At 53.7% G+C, this 11,779-nt stretch overlaps 4 protein-coding genes across 4 annotated transcripts; 3 read left to right on the forward strand and 1 right to left on the reverse strand.

Annotated features, from left to right (window-relative positions):
• Window positions 1-944: 944 nt before the first annotated feature.
• J4E84_003963 (uncharacterized protein) lies at window positions 945-3,612 on the forward strand (the record flags this gene model as incomplete). Its single annotated transcript, XM_049386572.1, has 3 exons — window positions 945-1,157; window positions 1,208-3,279; window positions 3,330-3,612. The coding sequence occupies 3 exons, from the start codon at window positions 945-947 to the stop codon at window positions 3,610-3,612; spliced, it is 2,568 nt and encodes an 855-aa protein (XP_049245342.1).
• A 1,240-nt stretch (window positions 3,613-4,852) lies between these two features.
• J4E84_003964 (uncharacterized protein) lies at window positions 4,853-7,923 on the forward strand (the record flags this gene model as incomplete). The annotated part of the gene is made up of 2 exons (XM_049386573.1): window positions 4,853-4,858; window positions 5,215-7,923. The coding sequence occupies 2 exons, from the start codon at window positions 4,853-4,855 to the stop codon at window positions 7,921-7,923; spliced, it is 2,715 nt and encodes a 904-aa protein (XP_049245343.1).
• Window positions 7,924-8,409: 486 nt separating this feature from the next.
• J4E84_003965 (uncharacterized protein) lies at window positions 8,410-9,465 on the forward strand (the record flags this gene model as incomplete). Its single annotated transcript, XM_049386574.1, has 1 exon — window positions 8,410-9,465. The coding sequence occupies one exon, from the start codon at window positions 8,410-8,412 to the stop codon at window positions 9,463-9,465; it is 1,056 nt and encodes a 351-aa protein (XP_049245344.1).
• Window positions 9,466-9,527: 62 nt separating this feature from the next.
• J4E84_003966 (uncharacterized protein) lies at window positions 9,528-10,985 on the reverse strand (the record flags this gene model as incomplete). The annotated part of the gene is made up of 1 exon (XM_049386575.1): window positions 9,528-10,985. One exon carries the CDS (start codon window positions 10,983-10,985, stop codon window positions 9,528-9,530), a length of 1,458 nt encoding a protein of 485 aa, XP_049245345.1.
• Window positions 10,986-11,779: the final 794 nt, after the last annotated feature.

An 11,779-nucleotide genomic window follows, 5' to 3' on the forward strand; every position in this document is an offset into this window, starting at 1 on the left:
TGGATTCCTCAGCGCATAGAACCCTCGGCATATACCAAATAGGCAACGAGCACCAATGCGGTCTTGACTGCGCGTTCTTTGAACCGGCGGTTGGGTGGAAAAACCGCAGTATTAATTACAGGGAGGAGGATATGACCGAGACATGCCGCGACACCGTGGCGCGGCTCTTGGAATGTGGGAAGCGAGAGGAGGAATGCGTAATATAATAGATTGTGTGTTACTGGTCTGGTCAAGTGTTTCAATCAATGAAACGTGCGCGTCTTGTCGGTCAGCGAGAAGGCTTGGAAGCCGTCCTTCATTTTGGGGCAGCCTTGCGGAATATGCGGGAAGAAGCCGGTACCGAGAAGGCTGTGGCGGTTGCACGAGGTCAAGAGCACTGACTTGATAATCTTTCCGACGAAGCTGGTGGTGCAGATGGTGCACTTGAAGAGGCTGATGCGAGGCGAAAGCGCGAAAGTGACGGTCCATCCCACCAGCCACTAAACGATTGTGGGGAAGCCTGGGCCCGAACGGGCAAGGGGCACATGGCTAACGGCGATGCTAAGTCGCAGTCCCGGCTTCTGTCAATCTACATCAATCAATCCACCCATGCCGCCGTAGTTTCGACATATTAACGACTAACCTTGAATCTCGGCCAGATCACCTACGTTTTGAAACAGCCAATGACGATGTCGCCCACGGTAATCACGCCCCTCGCTTGGCCCATCCCAGCCAGCGCGCGTCTTCCGTACCTGGTTCAATGCGCACTTCTGCCGCCTCCAGAAGGAAGTTCCCCAGGTAGTGGCTTGGCCACGGGTGTCAACCCCATACACGGCGGCGTAGTCTAGCATAATGTTGATGTGTATATAACACGTCCGCACCCTGGCATAGCGATAGAGGCCACAGCTACAACTTGCGCTTGTCAATTCATCTCATCTTCGACGTGCTGGTAACAAGTCTCCAAGATGAAGACCTCTTCTTTCGTTCGAGCGGCTTCGCTGCTATCCTCTCTTTTCGCCCCTCTCGCTCTTGCGCAGGAAACGTTCACCCACGAAGGCACCGGTATTGAGTTCTGGCGCCAGACAGTCAGTGACGCCCAGACTGCAGGTGGTTTCGAGTGGGGTTGGGTACTGCCTGGAGAACCTACTGGAGCCAACGACGAGTACATTGGTTACATTGTAAGTTATAGCAAGTCTGCGTCGATGCTGCAGCCGCTAATGTTCCCCAGAAAGGTTCGCTCGAAGCAAACAGGCAGGGATGGTCCGGTGTCAGCCATGCTGGTGGCATGCCAAACTCTCTTCTCCTCGTTGCATGGCCGGAAGAAGATGCCGTCAAGACCAAGTTTGTCTGGGCAGGTGGCTATGTCGCTCCTGAGGACTACACTGGCAACGCGACTTTGACTCAAATCTTCCACTCCGTCACCGACACACACTTCGAGATCGTCTACCGATGCGAGCACTGCTGGGTCTGGAACCAGGGCGGTGCTGAGGGCTCTCAGCTTCCCACTACTGAGGTCAACGTTATCGGTTGGGCCCAGCATGACAAGATCTATGACGGTACCTGGGTTTTCCACAACAAGGGACAGTCTCAGTTCGGCGCTCCTACCGCGGACGCGAGGAACGCAAAGTACACCGACTACCTCAAGTTGGTAGGTGGCCAGCCTTCTGGTGCACCTACACCGACCAAATCTGGTCAGCCATCGGCTACGCCCACTCCAACAGCACCTGTCAAGTGCCAGGGATCGCCTGCTCCTTCAGGCTCCTTCGACTACATCGTCATTGGCGGTGGTGCTGGAGGTATTCCCGTAGCAGACAAGCTTTCTGAGTCTGGCAAGAGTGTTCTCATGCTCGAGAAGGGCCCGCCATCTCTCGCCCGATTCGGCGGAAAGATGGGCCCTGACTGGGTCACTAGCAACAACCTGACCCGCTTCGACGTTCCCGGTCTTTGCAACCAGATCTGGGTTGACTCTGCTGGTGTAGCTTGCACTGACATTGACCAAATGGCTGGCTGTGTTCTCGGTGGAGGCGCTGCTGTCAACGCTGCGCTTTGGTGGAAGCCTGTTGACATTGACTTCGACTACCAGTTCCCGAACGGCTGGAAGTCAGCTGACGTCAAGGGCGCAATCGACCGTGTCTTCAAGCGCATCCCGGGTACTGACACTCCTTCTGTCGACGGAAAGCGCTACAAGCAGGAAGGCTTCGATGTCCTATCCGGTGCGCTTGGTGCAGATGGCTGGAAGAGCGTCGTCGCGAACGACCAACAGAACCAGAAGAACCGCACATACTCTCACTCTCCCTTCATGTACGACAACGGTCAAAGGCAGGGTCCTCTTGGCACTTACATGGTTTCCGCCCTTGAGAGGAAGAACTTCAAGCTGTGGACTAACACCATGGCCCGCCGTATCGTTCGCACCGGTGATACTGCTACTGGCGTCGAGCTTGAGAGCGGTGTTGGCGGCACTGGCTACTGCGGTACTGTCAACCTGAACCCTGGAGGCCGTGTCATTGTCTCCGGTGGAGCTTTCGGATCCTCCAAGGTTCTCTTCCGCAGCGGCATTGGACCAAAAGACCAGCTGAGCATCGTCAAGAACAGCGCCCTCGATGGCTCGACCATGATCAACGAGTCTGATTGGATCAACCTCCCTGTCGGCCAGAACTTGAACGACCACGTCAACACCGACCTTGTTATCAAGCATCCCAACATCTCCTTCTACGACTTCTACAAGGCGTGGGATGCTCCCATCGAGAGCGACAAGGATCTGTACCTCTCCAAGCGCTCTGGTATCCTTGCTCAGTCTGCGCCCAACATTGGTCCCCTCGCTTGGGAAGTGATCAAGGGAAGTGATGGCATTGACCGATCGCTCCAATGGACTGCTCGTGTTGAAGGCCCCGGTGCCAACGACACCCACCACCTCACTATCAGCCAGTATCTAGGCCACGGCTCTACCTCGCGTGGTGCGCTCTCCATCAACGGTGCTCTCAACGTCTACGTCAGCAAGGCGCCCTACCTACAGAACGAAGCCGACACCGGTGTAGTTGTTGCCGGTATCAAGAGCATGATGAAGGCTATCCAGAAGAACCCAATGATCGAGTTCCAGGTACCATCACCCAACATGACGGTTGAGGCGTACGTTGCCAGCCTTCCCAAGACACCAGCTGCCCGTCGCGCCAACCACTGGATCGGAACCGCGAAGATTGGAACCGATAGTGGTCTTACTGGCGGAACAGCCGTCGTGGATCTGAACACTCAGGTGTACGGAACGAAGAACATTCACGTCGTCGACGCGTCTCTCTTCCCTGGGTAAGCTCACCCTCAATATCACACAACATCCTCGAACTAACATGGCGCAGTCACATCTTCACCAACCCTACATCTTACATCGTCGTGCTCGCAGAACATGCTGCTGCTAAGATCCTTGCACTTGGTGCAAGCAGTGGAGGTGGTAAGCCTTCGTCGTCCGCTCCGTCATCCGCCAGTACCGCTAAGCCCTCATCTTCCAAGGCTCCGACTAGTTCGTCAGCTGCCCCTGTGAAGCCATCGTCCACACCAGGAAAGTCATCGGCTGCGCCGACCAAGACATCTGCAGCACCCTCAGCTACTCCTACCAAGACGGCAAACGCCTGGGAACAGTAAGTGGACAAAGCACTTTCATGCATTGAACACATACTAACTTCGAATCAGATGCGGCGGTCAAGGCTACACTGGTCCGACAGCTTGTGTCAGCGGATACAAGTGCGCAGTGAACAACACATGGTTCTCTCAGTGCGTCCCTAAATAAGAGGCGCACACCAATCTCCCGCCCCGGTCTCGACATTTGATACATCTGGGGCATCTTCTTTGTACATACTTTAGCTTCAGTGAATATCACTCGCTCTTCCTGCAACTTCGTGTCTTGAATGCCTCGCTTGGCCTCGTGAGCTGATGACTTCCGCAGAACCTTGGAATGTCTGGAAGCCGAGGTGATGATGCGTGACGAATGCAGAATAGCGCGCGTCTTATCGCGCCCCGCATTTATCGACCTTTCATCGCAACTGATCGCTCATCTCATCCCAACTTTCTTTGGCGTTTTCAACATTATTCTTTTCGCGTAGCGGCCCTCAATCTTACGTGACTTGGGTGTTGTATACTTCCTGGCTGCTCCACACGTACATGATGCCATCCAACTGCCCAGCCACCTCTGCCAAGCGCGACGATGACGCGTCGAAGAACGTGACGGGACTGCTCCATCAACGGCTTCAAAGCAGCCCTAAAGACGACTGGGGACGATTGTTCGAGTGCTGGGGCTATGATGATTGTGGTGACTGTCATCGGAGTAAAGGCCATTGCGGGTGGTGTGCTATTGTATGTTCATATCTCCTCCATCGACTTGTCACGCATTCACCCCTGGGATACGGCGGATTATGACTGACTGAATCTAACAGTCCTCGACGTGCCTTCCCTTACCTACGGACGCTTTATCAAAAGCTTTTCCTCTCCTTTCACCCATTCGCTACGACTCGATATGCGCTTTACCATCTGAGCGCTTTGAGCTGCGTACCTCGGGGTTGGGCTGTCAAGTGTCTACAATCACATTCTTGACGTCCATCGTGACTATCTTCTCTACGCTCTTCGGTGTTCTAGTGCTGTACAGTCTCGCGAAGTGTATCAAGGGGGTTGGCTTTGGTGCAAAGGCAAGTCGAGGTGGCTACGCGCTCTATGAAGATGGAACGGAAGAGGTATGGGTAAGAAGAAGCGAAAGTTGGGGGAAGTGGTGGCGAAGAGTGAATGGCGAGCAGAAAGAATTCGAGGTTGAAGAGGTGGATGGAGGGACGCGTAAGAGAGGCTTTTTCTGGTGGAATACGAGGGATGCAGAGAGGAGACCTTTGCTTGAGTGATGGGGGTGTGAAGATGATCGTTCGGCCTACGTTGGACGATACTGGTGTACTGGTCGCACATCTATACCAGCGGCTAGGCTATCTGCGTCACTACCGCCTGCTCGACACTCACTCGCCCCTCACCTCCGCGTCTGCCTTCCCGAATACGTCATTATCCAGAAACGTCCGATCTTTCACTTCTCGTCTCTGAGTGATATCACCTGCTCTCACCCAGATCCACGTCCAAGCTCTCACGCACTAAGGCCATATAAAAAAGCCCCTCTCCGACCAGCTCTTTTCCTCCACCGTACACCCCGACAACACTGCGGTACCTTACCTCCAAACAACTTCTCTTCTATTCACGACTACGAACATTCTACAGAAAGCTACTCCATTAGACATGGACCGGATGCGCCAACGCGGACGTTTCGGTCGAGCCAATTCGATGTGGATTCCCGGCTCCTTCAGTGACAGCGATAGCGGCGATCAATTCAGTCCCGCTGCTCACACCCCGCCAAGCTCTGACGAGTACCAATCGCCTTCCAACAGGATGTCTCCCAAGGTCAACACCGCTGGTCTTCGACCACTCCAGGAAATCGCTGAAGAGGCTAACATGTGTGCGGCGTCCCAGCTTGCGTTCGATAACGACGATGAGGCCTTGGCTCAACTCGAAGCTCGGATCGAAGAACTCAACGCTGAGTATGAGCAAGTCCTGAACGGCCAACCTGGTAAGGACAAGGAACACGGCCTTGCGTACGCCTCCAGCAACGAGCGCGAAGAACACGACGAGCAAGATCCCGCTGGACACGGCGCAAACGGCCGCAACGACCCCGCCGGACTCCGAGGGCTGGTTAAAGCCCACGAGATGGCAGTGAAGAAGTCTATCAACAGTGCCCGTAACATGATCGGGGCGTTCCCCTCAGCCGTCGATCTTTTCCCCGTGTACAACAACATGCGCTCCGCGGTTCAGCAACCCGACCAAGTCGCGGGAGGTATGATTGATCAGACTCCAAGGCCCTATGGGAACTATCGACATCAGACTGAGACACATTCACTATCGCATACCGACACTGCTCCTACTCGCTCGGCGGAAGTCAAGGCTTCTCCTTCTGCTAGACGCGCTGATGATCAGGGTGAAGAGCAGTCCGTGAAGAAGAAGTGGAGTACTGTTAAGGTCAAGTCTGGAGATGATGATGGCAATAGCCCAACTGCAGACCGACCAAACCTCCATTCGACATTTTTCGACACTTTCGTCTGGCCGACTGAGCTGTCCACGACATTGTCCCATGCTCGCGCTGCAACGAGGGCATCTAGGTCACCGCTTCCTGAGCTCAGGACTTTCGAGGACGTCCACCGCCAGATTCGCGAGCAGGATGTCGAAACTATCCTGGACGCCGACAACATGGCTACTCTACATTGGGTTAAACGCGAACTCGCTCCTGTTTCTTCCCCGAGCGGCCCTGCAACCCCAAAGCCCGAGCCCGCTACTTCGCTTCCAGAACGCACTCACCCAAAGAAGAACGCACCCAGCCAGTCATCGCTAGAGGCCCTTTGCGGTGTCCACACGGGTCAAGATCACAACGTCAACTGTATTACCCTCAAGGAAGGTATCTCACCCATCGATCTTCTGAATCTTCTAGATAACTCCGACATTTCCGATATCGAGTTCGAGATCGAAGACGACTGTGCCGAGGTCAAGAACGGCGACGCGACAGCCGGAACTACTACTTTAGAGCCGCGTAAATTTCTTCCGACTGTTGCGGAAGATAACAAGCAGGCTCGCGTAGCAGTAGAAGGTCTCAACTATGGTCTCAACACAGATGGAGAAGAGTACAGCGACTCCGACGCCGATTCGATTCCCGACCTCTTCTCTATGGACAAGGGTTTGCCAGAGAAGACTTCTGATGTCGAGACCGCTACCGGCTCTGCTTCTGCTGACAGCACCCCCGCACCGGACGACGCTATGGTAGACGAGTTTCTGGACTTTACTGCCAACGCCTTCTCGCGCGATGAAGTCTTCGAGATCCTTCGTATGTGCGGCGCAAATCTAGTTGTTGCTGTCTCCATGTACCGCAACGCCCGCAGTCTTGATCATATCCGACAGATGCTGAGGGCTTGGCTTGCGCCGCTTGAGAACGGTGGTTTGGGAGAAATGGATCGCCAGTCCATTCAAGACGGCGTAATGAACCCCTTAATGGTCACTGATCCCTCACATGCCTTCACACCTCTTCACAACGATGAACCTACTGGAACAACGATGGATGTGCGAGATGCCGACCGTTTCAACGTACTCCGACCTTTGAAGGACATCGCAAGCTCCACAGAGGAAGACGAGTCCAAGAAGGACCAGGACAAGGCCAAGAACAAGACGGGCGCTGTTCGTGCAGCCCCCTCTGCGATTAGTGACGGATATGGCGGTTCAGGTGGGCTAAGGGATCCCCTGTGGGCTCCGTCAAGTTGGGAATACGAGTGTAAGGACCTTGCTTGGTTGATAAACCCCAACTCCGCGCCTGGTAATCCGGGGTCTACTGGACCAGGCCCACAGAGCTCAGGAGACGACGCATGGGCTTCCATTGGTAACCTTAAAGACTCCAACAACGCTCCCGAACCAGAAGCTCCTGTATCTACTGACTATACCGTCACCTATTGGGCCACCGTCGAGTCCGGCGACAAGACTGTCCACATTCCCATCAACAGCAGCGACGTCTCCGGTCCCGAGAAGAACATCATCGAGAGCAGCACTGGTATGAAGAAGATCTGGAAATGGGCTCAAGAGAAAGGTCTTAGCGACAAGATCAGCCTTCAAGACGCTTTCGACCTCGCCAAGGACATGCACTGCAAGGACGAAATCGACCAGCCAGTCATTAAGGAGCCTGAGCGTGCCACAGAGCTCCCACGTGCTACCCGCCGCAGGCGTAGCCGCAGCCACAGCCCATATCCACAACGCGCTGCTCCCGCTGTAGGTCTCTCCGGTGTGAACTACGTTTACCCCAACCCCCCGCATGTTCACCCGATGACCTCTCCGATGAGTCTGGTCGATCCGGCCCACGAGGACGTGTGTGATGAGGGCGAGGGGTGGTCTTGTTATTAGCCTTTTTGGCTTGACGTCTTTTAGGGCTTGGGGTCTTCTATTTCATGCTTTACAGATTTAGGAGTGATTCTCCGCCCGATGGCCTTGCTTTGTTTGTTCTTGATTATGGGATTGCGCATATGACGAGATCACGGTAAAAGGTCATTGGCTTACAAGACTAAAGGATGTTTGCGAAAGGCGGGTTTTCCGTCAGAATGGGTAGTACGGATAGCTGCACTGCTTAGTGCTATGAACGTGGAGAATATTCGTAACTTTGTCTCTCACTGTACAGTGATATCACTAAGCCCAGCATTGATCTTTTAGGCATGGAAGATAAACTCGACACTAATATCCGCTCGCACCATAATCTTGGCCTAAATAGACTGCGAATTAGCTTGGGATGAACGTGTGGTGGATGAAAAGTCGTGCACGATGCCGACAAGCCCCACACTCTATTCGCATATTAACGTCCATGCAGGTCCATCCGCAACGCACCCATGCTCGAGCATGGTAGTCCAGATTATTTCCAACGGCAGTTCACACAGTCTCAAAGCTATTGTAATCTTTCATAAAGCTGAGAAAGATACGAGGAACAACAGCACTATCCTGAATCAATTCCACATTGTTGCTGAGTTGCAAGAGCTGCGATCCCTCAACATGCGTCCCTCAACCCTTCTCAGCGCAACAGCGCTCCTCCCCCTCGCAATGAGCGCCTGCGAACGCGAGTTCCTCGCCGCCTTCACATCGCTCTACCTCTCCGCCCAAACCATTGGCAACTCCACACTTCTCACAAACTACATGCTCCAAAACTTCACCTACACGGAGAACTTCAAGCCCGCCAATCTCTCCGCCGCAACCTCCATCATCAACACGCCCCTCAACAGCACCGACTCGCGCGTCTTCCTAGACCCGTACCTCTGCAGCGCGTTCACCGAGATCATCGTGGCAGAGTCAAGCCACCCGTATGTTCTCGGCGTGCGCGTGGAGGGGAACGGCAAGTTTGTGACGAGAATGGAGACCCTGGTTAGTGATGAAGGGGATTGGTTGTTCAATGCTACTGGTACGGCGTACTGGAATGCGATGCAGGATTGGTCGCCTGTTCCGCTTGCGGACCAGGATACCCGCGAGGTTATCAAGGCGGCTGGCGATGCGTACTTCAACCGCTTTGGCAATGTCAATGTCACCATTCCGTTTGGCACACCTTGCGCCAGGCTTGAAGGAGGTGCGTATACCGATACGAGTATGACGAATGGCGAGACCTGCTCTTTGGGTCTGCCGAGTACGGTTTATGTGCAGGATCGCCGGTATGTGGTTGACGTCGAAATGGGCAGCGTGAATATCTATGTGGGTTTCCCGGGGCTGGACAGGGCGAGTGAGACACCGGCTCCAGATAGCCATACTTTCCGCGTCGAGAAGGGGAAGATTCGGTACGTGCATACTATCTCGACGTGTGAGAACTTTGGGTGTGGGCTGAATGGGACGTATATACCGATTGGCGGCGGCAAGAAGATGGCGAGAGGTATCGCTGCTCCAAGGCTTCGGAAGACAAGACGCGCGTTGTAGGAAAATGGTGAAACTGGTAAAATTCGCTTCGTTATAGCATGCACATCGCTTAGTCTGCTATTCTATACTCGTACCTTCAGGTTCAATCCTGTGATACTCCACCGTCCCACAACCAGTATACAGCTTCCTAGCAACACTGCAGTTCCCGCGAAGATCTGCGCGCTAAGATAACCTCCACCATTGCTTTGTATCAGCGCTCCTGCGATCGGTGGCCCGATGAAAGTGCCCAGACCTACGATGGCAAGTCCCTGCCCATTTCTCGTACCTACTTTACTCATATCCTTTGTCAGCGTAGTCATTACAGCCGGGAAGATTCCTTGGAATCCCGAGACGAAGAAGCCATAGCACACCGCCCAAGCGTAAAGGCTAGGCTCGCTGTTGACTAGAGGCCAGAAGTAAAGTACAAAAGCGGAGACGAAGCAAAAGGGTATTAAGATATTGTACGGCCCGGTATACTTGTCGGCGAAATAGGACGGTACGATACGACCAAGGACACCGACACCGTTCAATACTAGCAGAATGTTGATGGAGGTTGCGTATGGTAGACCAAGGATATCGATCGCGAACGATGAGATGTAGTAGAAGGCGAAGTACTGCCCAAGGGCAATGAGAAAAACTCCCATCAGGAATACACTATACGGCATTTCTCTGAACGCGCTGAGTTCGAGCACTGGGCCAGACTTTCTCGGAGGTAGTCGTGGTTTCAACAGGGAGCTGTAACATATTCCCACAGCTAGCATCATGAAAGCCATCACCCTGACAGTCCATGGGAAACCAATTCGGGGAACTAGCTGTCGTGCGATCGTTGGGTAGACGAGTCCACCCGTCGCACTGCCGCTGGCCATGATCGCGAGTGCCACGCTCCGATTCTTCGCAAAGTATGTGCTAACAAGTCCCAGAACAGGCGCGAATTGCATCCCGTTTCCAACTCCATTCATGACACCCTGCGCAAGGAAGATCTGCCAGTACTTCGTACACAGACTGGTCATGAACATGCCGAGGCAGGAAACGAGCATGCCGGGTATCACTGACCAGTAGAAGTATCCCGCATCGAAAAGACGCCCGGTCAACATGCCCAGCGAAAAGTGACCCAGCATCTGGAAGCTTCCGATCCAGGATACGGCTGATGGTTCAAGACCCAGGTCGAGCGTGTAATACTGTTGGAAGACGCCAAATGTCGCAATCATCCCCCACGTGTTGAAGATAACGAAGTGGCCCATGAACGCCTGCACCCAGGCTTTGGCACCCCCATCAGGCGGTGGCCCAGGGTCGATGACGGATGCATTCGAACGAGCGGTAATTGTCTTAGCCAGTCCGATCACCGACTTCTTGGTACGAGATGTATGAGTAAGGTATGTCGGTATTCTTTCGATCTCCTCCTCTTCGTGCTGGGATGCTGGTCTTGATGGAACCCTTATTGAGGCGTACGACGCGTCATGATGGCGTTCGTGATGGCGTTCGGTGTGCGCTTCTCCGAACTCCGATATCGTGGCTTTCTCCACATCGCGGTTGGCACTCATCTCAACGGACTGGAAAGGATGTTGTCAATTGCCTGATGTGATGAGGAAGACGAAGAGTACGGCTTCCAAGAGGTGGTGTGGCTGGTGTGTGGGTATTCGAAAGAAGCGCATCCTTCGGTGTTTTATCCGACGGTCAACCATCTTTTCAACTCATCGTCCCCACTCTCCGGCCGCGGAGGCTAACTGAGATCCGATGCCATCTTGAGCTTGGTTGTTGGATCTGTATGCATGCTGCACGCAGGATGTCCAATTGCGAAGCTTTGCCTGGGGATATGGGGAAAGCTTGTGGCTGCTTCCCCAAAATTTCGGCAATAACACCGCGTTGGTATACTTTACGCTAACCTAATTGGGCTCGTCGATCTTCAAAGCGCGCCCTACGGCTCTCATCAATATTGCCACACGACACCACAATCTACATCATAATAATGGTGGAGTTTTACTTTTCTAATCATCTTGCGGATATATCATTAAAACTAGAATCCGTTCGCTTGGGCGACCAGACCATGTGGTAACCTCAATCAGACCTGCTTTCGCCACCACCTTCACCAGTTGGTCATCTTCGTCGCGATGTCGCTACGAGGTAGATCGCGGCATATGACAGTGCGAACATATCTCCACGAAGTGAGGAGAAGATGTACGCGTCGTGGATGGCGTAAAGATGGTATCGCTTTCTAATTCGTGCATTAGCAAGCGTGCCTAGGTAATCAACAGGACCAGCATGTTGCATACCAGCTTGAGATTGCGCATCAGCCTGGACCGACACACTGCAGCTCTTGATAAATCTTTTGGAGGAC

Source organism: Alternaria hordeiaustralica (genome assembly GCF_023758085.1).
Source record: "Alternaria hordeiaustralica strain BMP 2776 chromosome Unknown scaffold_6, whole genome shotgun sequence".
Taxonomy (NCBI): Eukaryota; Fungi; Ascomycota; class Dothideomycetes; order Pleosporales; family Pleosporaceae; genus Alternaria; species Alternaria hordeiaustralica.